The sequence below is a fragment of the Chlorocebus sabaeus genome, chromosome 4 (assembly GCF_047675955.1).
Source record: "Chlorocebus sabaeus isolate Y175 chromosome 4, mChlSab1.0.hap1, whole genome shotgun sequence".
Classification (NCBI taxonomy): domain Eukaryota; kingdom Metazoa; phylum Chordata; class Mammalia; order Primates; family Cercopithecidae; genus Chlorocebus; species Chlorocebus sabaeus.
In genome coordinates this window covers 1,763,949-1,777,077 of record NC_132907.1, presented here as the reverse complement: position 1 = coordinate 1,777,077, position 13,129 = coordinate 1,763,949, and the positions used below count along the sequence as shown (strand labels likewise).

The following is a 13,129-nucleotide window of genomic DNA, read 5'->3' as shown; positions in this document are numbered from 1 at the left end:
CTACTCTGGTGGCTGAGGCAGGAGAATCACTTGAACCCAGGAGGCGGAGATTGTGGTGAGCCGAGATTGCGTCATTGCACTCCAGCCTGAGCAACAAGAGCGAAACTCCGTCTTAAAAAAATAATAATAATAAAATAAAACAAAAAAAATCACAAAAAAACCTTTAAACTTCCAAAAGAAATTCTGGCCACTGTTTTAGAGTTTCTGGAATCTTATAACACTGATTCATCTTGAATTTCCTTTGCTTTAGGCGTATTGTTTAATACCATTCACCTTTATTAATTAGTATTAAATAACAATGTTAAGAACACTTAGCTTAGCTCTGGCACAAAGTAAGCTCTATAAAAATTATGTGAGTAGAAATGATCTGAGGCTCACGGTAACTGGGCGGTGGTAATTTGACAAGAAGGCAACGAAAGTTAAGAGAGAATGTGTGCACATAAATGCAAAAAAGAATGACCTGAGACAGTATCAACTCAGGTGTTTTTCCAACCCTCCAGTCTAGAAAAACCTGCATTTGAGGTCCCTGGAAGGCAGAATTTGGCAAGGAAGTAAAAAACCCTTTGATTATGGTCCTGAAGCAAAGGGTAATCTTGTGAAGCAAGTGACACTCCAGAAAACAGATGGAGGGCAAGAACTGAATACAAAGCATTTAGGTGGATGGAGCCAACCCATTCTGGAAGAAAAAGCTGAAGTGTTCTCCTGAGGAAGCGGAAGCATGGAGACGAGGGCTACGCAGGCAGCCTTTTGAAGTGCATCTGTGGCTAAGTCTGTGGACCAGGTTGTTAAAATCACTGAATCAGATCGACAGTTATGAAGATAAGGAAGAAATGAGCAGAGAATGGCATGTGTTGAACCTTGCTGAAGAAATAAAGGGAAGAATCATCATTGGAGTAATATAGTAGTTTGAAAATCTGAATAAACATTAGGATTTCTTTGGCATACCTTTAAAATGCAGAGTCCTAGGCCTGTCCCCATCCTTAAAGATTCTGATTGCATAGGTATGAATGATTATAATGTTCAGACAGATTTGGGAAATACCAGATCAAAGTTCAGTTCAATTATTAACCTCTGAAGTACAACTATAGAATATTATCAATTTATATTATCTTAAAAAGTAACATCCTGACGCCACTGCTTTCGAAAAGTCACATACATAAATCATATAACCACATATTTTCTGTGCAATAAATAATATACGTAAATGTCTGAAAATATTTTTTAAAACCACAAATCCAAAGTGACTTTCTTCAAATATGTAAAGAGCTTAAAAAATAGATAACTGTGCTTTCAAGTTTTAAAATTTGAAATTTAGAAATTATGTCTGATATTGATATTATAAAGAAAACAAGACACTGTATTTTTGTTTTATTTCAGAAAGTTCAAGTCTTTCCACCATAATTGAAGGAATTGCATGATCAATTAAATATTATCAGCATTATTTTCCATTAATGTTTTTAAATGCATTCACACACCTGAGTGTTTGGAATTATATAAACATATCCATTAGAGTCTAGACTCATCAACATTTATATTACGCTTTTTCAATAGAATCTGAGATGAATCACTAGATAAATAGGTTACAAGATTATTTGGATTTTATGATGAGTTGGTTTGCCGAACTTTAGAATTCATAGGAGGAATTAAATCTTTGAATTTGATTTTTAACAAAAGAAAATTGTGCATTGTGCTAATCTACTTTTGCATATTACATAGAAAATGGCTATTAAGGCTTTATTGTAAGGGATTACAGTAAAAGATATTCTATTGTGCACCATGCAAGATGCAGAAAATAATGGTTTACAAATAATGTTAAGCAACCAAGGCAATAATGGTTTTCCTTTCATTCTGGTTTTCCCAAATTTTTTTTTTTTTTTTTCAGATTAAAATCAGGTTTGGAGTTAACGGAAAATTGCATTCCTAACTTAAAAACTTCAACTTCTTTAGATTCCTTTAGAAAAGGAATAAATATAGTTTAAAAAACGTTGCTTTGGGAAGAAGTCTTGATTCATTGCTTCATTCTTACAGCTTTTTCTTTGCTTCCTTACTAAAATAATCCAATGTTATTGTGAGGACAATCTCTGATTCAGTTCCAATGCTCTTGTATCTCCATGAGTTTTGGCATTATTTACCAGCACCTATGGGAAATCACATACAGGAACATTAGCATTTTGTTTATTAATAATATCTGTATTTTGATTCATGGAAGCCAAGTAATCCAAGGGCGGCAGTCTTGAAAAGGCAATATTAAACTACACTAGGAAAAGTGACTCTGTGCAGTCTTTCAGTCACTTTTGCGATATAAATTATTCAAACAAAGCTAACATCAGAGAGATGCACAATTCATTCAAATTAGTATAGATACCAACATTCCACTTTTTTTTTTTTTTTTGAGACGGTGTCTCGCCCTGTCACCCAGGCTGGAGTGCAGTCGTGCAATCTCGGCTCACTGCAACCTCCGCTTCCCAGGTTCGAGAGATTCTTCCACCTCAGCCTTCCAAGTAGCTGGGATTACAGGTGCCCACCACCATGCCTGGCTAATTTTTGTATTTTTAGTAGAGATGGGGTTTCACCATGTTGGCCAGAGGCTGGTCTCAAACTTCTGACCTCAAGTGACCTGCTGGCCTTGGTCTCCCAAAGTGCTGGGATTACAGGGGTGAGTCACTGTGCCCAGCCTGATTGCTATCATTACCAGCACTGTATAAAATTAAAGGTTTTGTTTGTTGGCTTTGTTAATAATACCATCACCTCTAAATGGTATTATAACGTCACCTCTAAAAAGACCACTTTATGCATAGAACTGTTCAAATGAAATTGCTCCCCTTTGAAACCATAGCTCAGGATCTAAGCTATAGGTTCTAGGCTTTATTAAGAACTTTTCCATGATTTCACCAATTTCACAAACTAGGAGATTCAATTTCAGCTGATCCTTCATATTAAAACATTTTTTGGTTGTTCATCGTCAAGCATTGTGAAGGGTCTGAGGTTCTGCTCTATTTGCAAGCTAACAAGTTAGCCTGCCACAGTTCCGTAGATACTGCCAGAAGACACAGGATTTTCAGGTCACAGAGAAAAGTCTTCATTACTCAAGGTATGGCAAACAGCATGAGCATCAACATATTTTCCTCTGTTCTTCTTGTCCTCTCAGCCTGCGATGTGGATGAACTGATATAGTTTCCCACATATGCAGTTGGTTGTATTTACGAGATGGGAACTCTAAGCTTAGGATGCTTAATCTTTTATAATGGACAGGAATATCTACCCTTTGTTCTGGAGGGAGACACTAGCTCTGTCTTCCAAGGATGTTCACTATATGAATATCTTTGAAAAGATAGATTAGAACAAAGAGTTAATCAGGCCTCCCGCTCACAGGATATTTAGAAATGCAAGAGACCCATATGCTGAACTGTCTCCCAACATTCATGAATGTTCTACCTTTTTGGTTTGGCTTTTGTTGATTATAATGCCTTTCTCCAAGCATTGTTTTCTTTACTATTTCTTTAATGTAAACAGTATTTCAGAATGCTGTAGGCAAACAGTATTTCAAAATGCTGTAGGTACTGAAAAAACTTTTCAGTGATTTTCATTGTGTTTTAAAAATTGTTGGCTAAAGCTACGAAAATTTTAACCTAATACATTTGTATATTATCTACATTATTCAAAATAATTTTGGATACATATATGTTTATATATTTAGATGCCAGAGTCATCCCGTGAGAAGTAGAATAGAAACTGTCACATGTATTTCATAGTAAAGGCAACAATAAGGTAAATAGGATAACAGAAAATAACAGAAATAGGATTCTGTTACCTCTAACTCCATCTTATCTGCCCATTTGCCTCCACTGCAATGGCCGCAAAAATACAACTAACACCTAGCAGACCAAGGATGCTGCCAAATATCCACCATCGCGCAGGACAGTACCCACCCTCGACCCACACCCAAGAAAAAATTGTGTATTCCACAATCTCAGTAGGTTGAGTTGAGATCTCTGAAGATGAGAAACTCTGGGTTAAAAAGACTGTAAAGGGGTGTATCATATCCCAGGTTCAGGAAAAGAGAAATATAGGCAGGCAAAAACAGTATAATTGTTGTGATGTTAATACAAGACCAGTGACAATTCATGCATGGACATTCTCTCCTTTGGTTTACCAGTTGGCCATTTTTACTTAGCCTTGCTTCTTGCTTAAATACAGTTAAAAATTTCAACTTTAGAGTCCTTTCTTTAAAAAAGAAAAGAATGAGTAACTATAGCTTTAAATAAATGTCGCTTTGGGAAAAAGTCTTGATTTATTGCTTCATTCTTACGGCTTTTTCTTTGCTTCCTTACTAGAAAATAATCCAATGTTTATCGAAAACTGGATAAAATATTTTAACCATCCATTTCTAAAGAAATAACAAAGGTATATACATAATATGAAAGAAAGTGTAGTTAAGTTGTTCCTTTCTGGCCAAAAAAGGGAAAGAAAACGTTGATTTTTGATACTGCTTTAGGTTGGATTTAGATGGTCATATATTTGTATTGTTATAAACTTCACTAGGTAAGGGCTTTAGATCAGCAGTTCGCAACTTTTTATAAACCTCAGTACATTTAACGGATGACTTTTAAACTTGTGATGTTCTCATTGGTTCAAAGATAAAGTCCTGCAATTAGACAAGCTCCTTAAAATTCTACCTTTTTCTTTCAATTAAAAAAGCTTATAGGGATGCATTAATAGAGAGATATATAAAAATATCCATGAATCTGTTATATTGTATTACTGAAAATAAAAAAGTAAAACCATTAGTCACCTATGGTTTGTATCTAATTACTTACAACATGCTTCGCAACTGATCATGACCCCAAGGTTGTTGGTACTCAAAAAGTGTCAAATTTTGGAGCATTTCAGACTTTGGATTTTTAGGTTAGGGATGTTCAACCTGTACAGTTGTTTCCCCATATAAAGGCATCTTGCACATATACAGGTTAAATCCACATTAAACTTTTTTAAAACACAGGTTTTAACAGTTCTGTTATTTATGCCAAAAAGCCCCAGCTTTTGATATTCTAATATCGAAAGGAGAATTTCACAACTAACCCATGGTAAGATACAAGCTATATATTTAACCTTCAAACCATGTGCATAAATATTTCTCATTTTCAACAGATGTAACAGTAGATATTGTAGTCTTTTACTAGACAAAAAATTACACACTCAGTTTTTAAAAATTCAACCATAAAAGTGAGGTAACTTTGAACAATTAACTCTAAAACCCTTAGATCAAAGATACAACATTTTAAATAAAATCAATGCCTTAAACATTTTAAATAAAATCAATGCCTTACATCAATAAGCTCATAGTCATCTTTGGCATATAAGTGTCTCAGCAGGTACCAACGTGCAGTTGATGCAATAGATTTGGGATACCCAGGCTGATATACCACTCTTTCCAAAAGACGCCGTGTCTCTCTGGAAAAAAAAGTTAAATTTAGTCCACAGCATGCAAATTACCATAAGATATCTCCTATACTAATCTCACATACACATTGTCATTCTCATATTTTTGCAGATGTGGTACCTGATTATGATTTTTTTAATTCAGATAACAATAAAGGTAATAATGGCTAATATCTATTAAGTGTTTATCATGCACTAGGTACTATGCTAAATGTTTATACATATGGTTGTATTTAATGTTCACAACCTTATTAGGTAGATAGTTATTATTCCCATATGGCAGATAACTAAATTATTCCAATTTATTCTCATTCCAAAGAGAATAGGGAGGCAATCCCTATTTTATAATCTACTTTGACTGCTCTACCTCTAATCTTTTTGAAAAGTAGGCAGAAACTACTTAAATCACTACTTAAGTCACTAAATAATACAAGGGTGATAAAGAGTGGAACAAGAAATATTCAGCATCTACATTTCAGGCTATGTATATCATATCAGGCTTTTAGCATATGTTTTCAAGGATGTGTATGATAACGTAAACCCATGTAATAACAGGCTGATTTACAGCTTTGTTCAAATTTTTTCTTTCCTAATTTACTAACATCTATGACTCCAAAACTTCTGTACTGCTAAAAACAACATAAACCATAGTATATTCAGAACTGCTAACCAGAAGGATCTTCTAAGTAGCAATTAGTTTGAAGCAGGAACTAAATAACTTGTCTTGAAGATGCTTTTGCAGAGGGATCATGTAGTAAGTATGTTGTTATTTTTCTTAGACTACATCTTTATTTGGGCTAGGTTTTGAAGGTGATAAAAATTAGCGGAGGTGTTAACAAAGATTATTCGGGTAGGGGGTGAAAGGGGGATAGTCCTCTCTAAGTTACCAACACTGAGCATGAGCAGAAGTAGTTCATTAGGAAGTTTAAATTACAGCCTAAAACATTTCTTAGTGAAATTAGTCACACATAAAAATGGCCCAAAATAAATAAATGTTAATAAATAGTGCTGGAGTTGTTAATCAGCCATATGATCTTAGTCTTCCACCACCCCTATTTTGTGATGTGTCTTTTGCTACATATTTATATGTACTAACCTCCATTTCTACCATACCAATTCTGTTCCAGTAATGTTTGCTCCTCTATCGCTGCCTTACTTACAGATGCTTTGTATTATATGTAATATACATTAGAACTAGATATTTTCAAAATCTTAAAGTATTCTTGACTGTACTTTTTAGCCATGTGATCTTTAAGTAATGTTCTTCAAATTTAAGTGCACTTCTTCCAACATATACATTGCTATAGAATTTTTATATTTTAATCAGAGCAGCTTTTGGATTTTCTAGACAGGAAACCACATCATTTATAAAAAACATGTCTCTGCCTTTTTAATATTTATTACTTTTTTCATAGCCTATTACATTAGCAAGAACTTCTGATAATGTAGCCTTGAACTGGGGTCTTTTGGTTTTGTTTGTTTCTAGAACCCACATCACACTGTTAGCGCCTCCTAACACAGTGAAGAACAAAAACTCCAAGACCTTCTTCACTGGAAATGCTATCATGCTAAATCCCTCATGTCATATAAATATGTATCAAATTGCCTTCTTAAACAAATATAAGGCTTTATTTCTCCCTTACTGGATTTCTGGAGCCAGTTCTTCCAAAGTAGATACAGGTATATAAACACCCCTCAAAGTTTGTTAAATTGATCTGTTATAAACTTTAAAGTTTATAATCTTTCCTTGTTTCCTAGAAAGATTTAAAGTGAACAAGAAAGAAAAAGAAAAAGAAAAAGATGAAGATTCTTCATACCTTGCCCCCATTTTACGTTTGAATTGTAATAAAGCTTGTAAAAGAACAGCCAGTGGACAAAAGCAAAGTTTTAAGGCCTCAGTTGTAGCCTCTTGAACCAAAGATGGCCAGTGATCATTGGAAATGTTAGCCTATAAAAATATAAGACAAATATTAACTCAAAGATTTGGTATATTTATTTGAAAAGTATGCAATTCAATTCTCATTTATTGAGTACCTATTTGTGCAAATCGCCATAGAAATAATACAAGGACTATAATTACTACAAAATGATTTAAGATCTGATCCCTGCTCTTAAGGAGCTACAAAATGGGGTAGACTGGGATAAAGGAGGTTTTCAAAGAGGAGATATTTAAAAAACACTAAAATATTTGTTCAAAGAAAATGCACTATTATACTACATAGGGAAATAAAATCTATCAGTCTTGTGTCTACCAAATATACAAAACTCAATTTAACATAATTGATTCTTTAACTGGTAGTGATAAAGTTCTACATTTCAAAAATTATCTAAGGAGAGAGGAAAGGCTGAAATAAAGTATTTTAATAAACTCCCAATATAAAAAAGTACAAAACAGATCAGAGATAAAGGTATTAAATCAAAGCAATCGATACTAAAAATCTTTTTTAAATTTCACTTTATGGCTAAGATATCAATGCATATATTACTTGAGTTACATGCTTTATTTTCACATTAGGTACTGACTCAGAAATAGCAAAGGTAAGTATTTCTGAAGACACAGTAACAAACTAAAGTGATGAACACTTTACTGAATTATGTAAAGAGAAAAAAATGCATTAGAAACTTTCATTTAAAAATCTCAAATTTTGACTGAGATTTCATAACCACAAGTATCTAAAATATATATTTTAATAAAGTCAATATAATGAGTCAATATAGTCTATTTCAAACGCCAAATTATATAACAAAAATTAGAGCAATTATCTGAGTGGAGTATAGGCAGTAGCAATTTATATAATTAAGTAAGAGGAAGCTATAATGAACGTGAAAATAGACAACAGCGGTTATATGCATCATCTATAAACAGTGGCAACCCTGGGATACATCTGACAAAGAAAGTAAGGCAAAGCACATTCTAATACAATTATTCTTAACATATTATTAAAAACCAGTAACATAAAACTCTCACTGGATGCTTTCAATAATGCACTCTCTAAATTCTATGAAATCATATAAAACACTCTGTAAAGTTAGCCCAAAGATGACTTTGTAAGGAAAAAGTCGCTATATATACCTGGCATATTAAACAAAGTGATCAGAATACTTCTATTTTGTTTTCCCACTACCTCTTTAACATTTATTTGAGAGATACTTTTTCTGTGTCCCTGGATGTAAATTACATTAGGCCCCATGAGTCTTATTCCTTTTTTCTTACATTCATCCACAAATATAGTCTCAATTAGAATGTCCTCCTTTTTTCTCAACACTCAGTCTTTGTTGAAAAGTAACATTTGCACATACTTCCCTGCCCCGCCTCAATTCCCCTTGGCTCCCAGGCTAGAGTATGGTTACAGGCAGTAGCAGGTGGCTGGTTCCTCTTTCCCAGTACTCCCACCTCCTGTGGCTAATTGTAGCTTCAGGGCCCTACTGAAACACTAGAAGTCTGTATTTAACTGGTGCCATTGTAAGGCGGTGCCAAGCTCTCCAGGGTTGACAGATATTTAAAGCTCTTTTCCTCAACTTGGCTTTAGCAGAGACTCCCAACTTCATGGGTAATCTCTCATCAGCAGGTCCAGCAACATAACCTGTGGGGCCCAGTGCAAAATAAAGTATAGGCCCTTTGTTAAAAAAATTATCAAGAATTCTGGCTGGGCGCGGTGGCTCAGGCCTGTAATCCCAGCACTTTGGGAGGCCGAGACGGGCGGATCACGAGGTCAGGAGATCGAGACCATCCTGGTTAACACAGTGAAACCCCCGTCTCTACTAAAAAAAAAAAATACAAAAAACTAGCCGGGCGAGGTGGCGGGCACCTGTAGTCCCAGCTACTCGGGAGGCTGAGGCAGAAGAATGGCGTAAACCCGGGAGGCGGAGCTTGCAGTAAGCTGAGATCCGGCCACTGCACTCCAGCCTGGGCGGCAGAGCGAGACTCCGTCTCAAAAAAAAAAAAAAAACAAAAAACAATTCTAAGATAGCAACTACAGAACATTAAATCAAATATGACGCCCTGTGTAACTGCAGAGGCTGCATGCCCATGAAGCCAGCCCTGCTCACCTGCAGTTCCACTAATCTAGCAAATGTATTCTATTCTTCTCACTCTCTCCACATCCTCTAGCAATGTGGAAACTTCAGATTCCTTTCCGCTGACATCCCATCATCCCTCTAGGTGGTCTTACTGAACAGGATCTAGGATAACTCCTATACCAACCCACTCTCACCACTGGCATTGCTCATTTCTGGATCTAACACACTCTGAGACTGTTGCTGATTCCGTCTGCAGCAACTCTCCTTCATTCTTTCCTCCCGATAGCACAAACTGATACTCCTACCTACCTTTGGGATGAATCTACTGTTGACCACTCTCTCCCAGAAACATGTGATCACTTTCTAAAACGCTAGCAACTCTCCTCTTCTCTGTCCTAACACCTTAGACTGAGTGCCACAGTCTCTGAAACATGTTAGATAGCCGTTCATATGCTTCTAGACACATGCTTCCAGGACCCCAGAGGACACAGATTGAAGCCTCCCTCTCTCTGGTAGCACCCCTTTCCTCAACTTTGTGTGTATCTGTCTACAGAAACATGCCAGGGGGAAAATGGGCGAGGCAACAGCCCTCTCCAAAGAAATGTCTCCAAGAATCCTTCTCTAACTCCACTCTTCTGATGCTTTTTTCTTTTTTTTTAATTTCAAGTTTAACTTTAGATACAGAGGGTACATGCGCAGGTTTGCTCCATGGGTATATTGTACCCAGTTAGGGAGCATAATACCCAATAGGCAGTTTATCAACCCCTGTCCCACTCCTTCACCTCCAATGGTCCACAGTGTCTGTTGTTCCCATGTTTATGTTCACGTGTGCTCAATGTTTAGCTCCCACTTGCAAGTGAGAACATGCAGTATTTGATTTTCTGTCCCTGTGTTAATTCACTTAGAATTATGGCCTTCAGTTCCATCCATGTTGCTGCAAGGGACATGATTTTGTTCTTTTTTTATGGCTGTAGAGTATTTCCATGGCAGATATGTACCACTTTTTTTTTTTTTAATCTAATCCACTCTATGGGCACCGAGGTTGATTCCATGTCTCTGCATTGTGAATAGTGCAGTGATAAACACACGAATGCATGTGTCTTTATGGTAGGATGACCTATTTGCCTTTGAGTATATACTCAGTATTGGGATTGCTGAGTCAAATGGTAGCTTTAAGTTGAGAAATCTACAAACTGCTTTCCACAGTGGCTGAAGTAATTTACATCCCCACCAACAGGACATGAGCATTTAAGCATTCCCTCTTCTCTGCAGCTTCACCAGCACCTGTTATTTTTGTTGTTATTGTTTGTTTGTTCGTTTGAGACAGGGTCTCACTCTGTGGCCCAGGAGAGAGTGAGAGGGCAAGATCTCAGCTCACTGCAGTCTCAACTTCCCGAGCTCAGGTGATTCTCCCACTTCAGCCTCCCAAGTAGCTGGGACTACAGGTGCATGCCACTATGCCTGGCTAATTTTTTTTTTGTAGAGATGAGGTTTTGCCAAGTTGTTCAGGCTGGTCTTGAACTCCTGGGCTCAAGTGATCCACCCGCTTTGGCCTCCCAAAGTGCTGGGATTACAGGCATAAGCCACCACATCCAGCCTGTTATTTTTTGACTTTTTAATAATAGCCATTCTGACTGATGTGAGATGGTGTTTCAGTGTGGCTTTTATTTGCATTTCTCTGATGATTAATAGGGATGTGCATTTTTTCATATGTTTGTTGGCCACTTATATGTCTTCTTTTGAGAAGTGTTTGTTAATGTCCTTCAACTATTCATTAATAGGGCTACGTTTCTTGCTTAATGATTTAAGTTCCTTATCGATTCTGGGTATAAGACCTTTGTCAGATGCATAGTTTGTGAATATTTTCTCCCATACTGTAGGTTGTCTGTTTACTCTGTCCATAGTTTCTTTTGTTGTGCGGAAGCTCTTTAATTAGGTCCCACTTGTCAATTTTTGTTCGTCTTGCAATTGCTTTTGGATGCTTAGCCAAAAAATTCATTGCCAAGGCAAATGTCAAAAAAGGTATTTCCTAGGTTTTCTTTTAGAATTTTAATAGCTCGAGGTCTTGCATTTAAATATTTAATCCATCTTGAGTTAGTTTGTATATATGCTGAAAGGTAAGGGTCTAATTTCATTCTTCTGCAAATGACTAGCCAGTTGATCCAATGCAATTTATCGAATAGGGGAGTCCTTTCTCCATTGCTTGTTTTTGTCAGCCTTGTCAAACATCAGATAGTTGTAGGTGTACAGCTTTATTTCTGAGTTTTCTATTATATTCCAGTGGTTGATGTGTCTGTTTTTGTACTGGTACCAATGAATTCCCTCTGTATTTGCTTGCCCTTCATTTATTTAGTTTAGTTTAGTGGGATATGAAATTCTTGGTCAGAATTTCTTTTCATTAAGGATGCTTCAGAACAAGAAAATAAAGAAAAGAAAAAAGAAAAAAAGGATGCTGAAAATAGGCACCAAATTATTCTGCTTCTAGTTTGTAACATTTCTGTGGAGAGGTCTGCTGCTAGCCTGATGGGATTCCTCTGTATGTGATTTGACCCTTCTCTCTAGTTGCCTTTAAGACTTCTTCTTTTGCATTGACCTTGGTAAATCTCATGACTATGTGCCCTGGGGATGATCATCTTGTATATCAGTATATAGCTGGGGTTTTCTGTATTTCTTGGATTTCTATGTCAATCTCTTTAGCAAATTTAGGAAAATTTTTGCGGACTAATATACATTTTTCAAGTTGCTTATCCTCTCTCAGGAATGCCAATGAGTTGTAGATTTGGTCTCTTTACATAATCCCATATTTCTCAGAGGTTTTGTTCATTTTAAAATATTCAGTTTTCATTATTTTGGTGTCTGACTGAACTGATTAAAAGAACCAGTTTTTGAGCTCTGAGATTCTTTCCTCAGCTTGATGTATTCTTCTTTTAATACTTCCAATTGTATTATGAAATTCTTGTAGTGAATTTTTCAGCTCTAGAAGTTCGGTTTGGTTCTTTCTTAAAATGACTATTTCACATTTCAGCTCTTGGATTATTTTACTGGATTTCTTGGATTCGGTTTCAACTTTCCCCCAAATCTTGATAAGCTTCCTTGCCATCCAGACTCTGAATCCTATGTCTGTCATTTCAGTCACTTCAGATTAGTTAAGAACCATTGCTGGGGAACCAGTAGGCTACATTTGGAGGTACAGGGACACTCTGGCTGCTTGAATTGCCAGAGTTCTTGTGCTGATTCTTTCTCATCTGGGAGGGTTGGTGATATGGCTTTGATCTGTGTCCCAGCCCAAATCTCACGTTGAACTGTAATCCCCAGTGTTGGAAGTGGGGCCTGGTGGGAGGTGATTGGATCATGGAGTCAAGAGTTCTCATGAACGGTTTAGCACCATTCGTCCTTGGTACTATACACTGAGTAAGTTATCATGAGATCTGGTTTTCAAAAGTGTGTGGTACTTCCCCCCTCTCTCTCTTGCTCCTGCTCTGACCATGTAAGATGTGCCTGCTTCCCCTTTGCCTTCCACCATGACTGTAAGTTTCCTGAGGTCTCCCCAGAAGCAGAAGCCACTATACTTACTGTATAGCCTGTGGAACCATAAGCCAATTAAAACCTTTTGTTTATAAATGACCCAATCTCAGGTATTTCTTTACAGCAATGCAACAGACTAATACAG

The 13,129-nt window shown here is 36.5% G+C and overlaps 1 protein-coding gene across 3 annotated transcripts in view; it reads right to left on the bottom strand.

Moving 5' to 3' along the window:
- Positions 1–1,353: 1,353 nt before the first annotated feature.
- Positions 1,354–13,129, bottom strand: part of SKIC3 (SKI3 subunit of superkiller complex) — a 92,007-nt gene continuing 80,231 nt past the window's right edge. For all 3 annotated transcript variants that reach the window (XM_007978822.3, XM_037982217.2, XM_037982218.2), the window contains 3 exons: positions 7,257–7,387; positions 5,328–5,451; positions 1,354–2,138 (listed from right to left, as the gene is read on the bottom strand). In XM_007978822.3, coding sequence (XP_007977013.3) covers positions 2,064–2,138; positions 5,328–5,451; positions 7,257–7,387 — 330 coding nt within the window. In that variant the 3' untranslated portion in view covers positions 1,354–2,063. The remainder of the gene's footprint in view (positions 2,139–5,327; positions 5,452–7,256; positions 7,388–13,129) is intronic.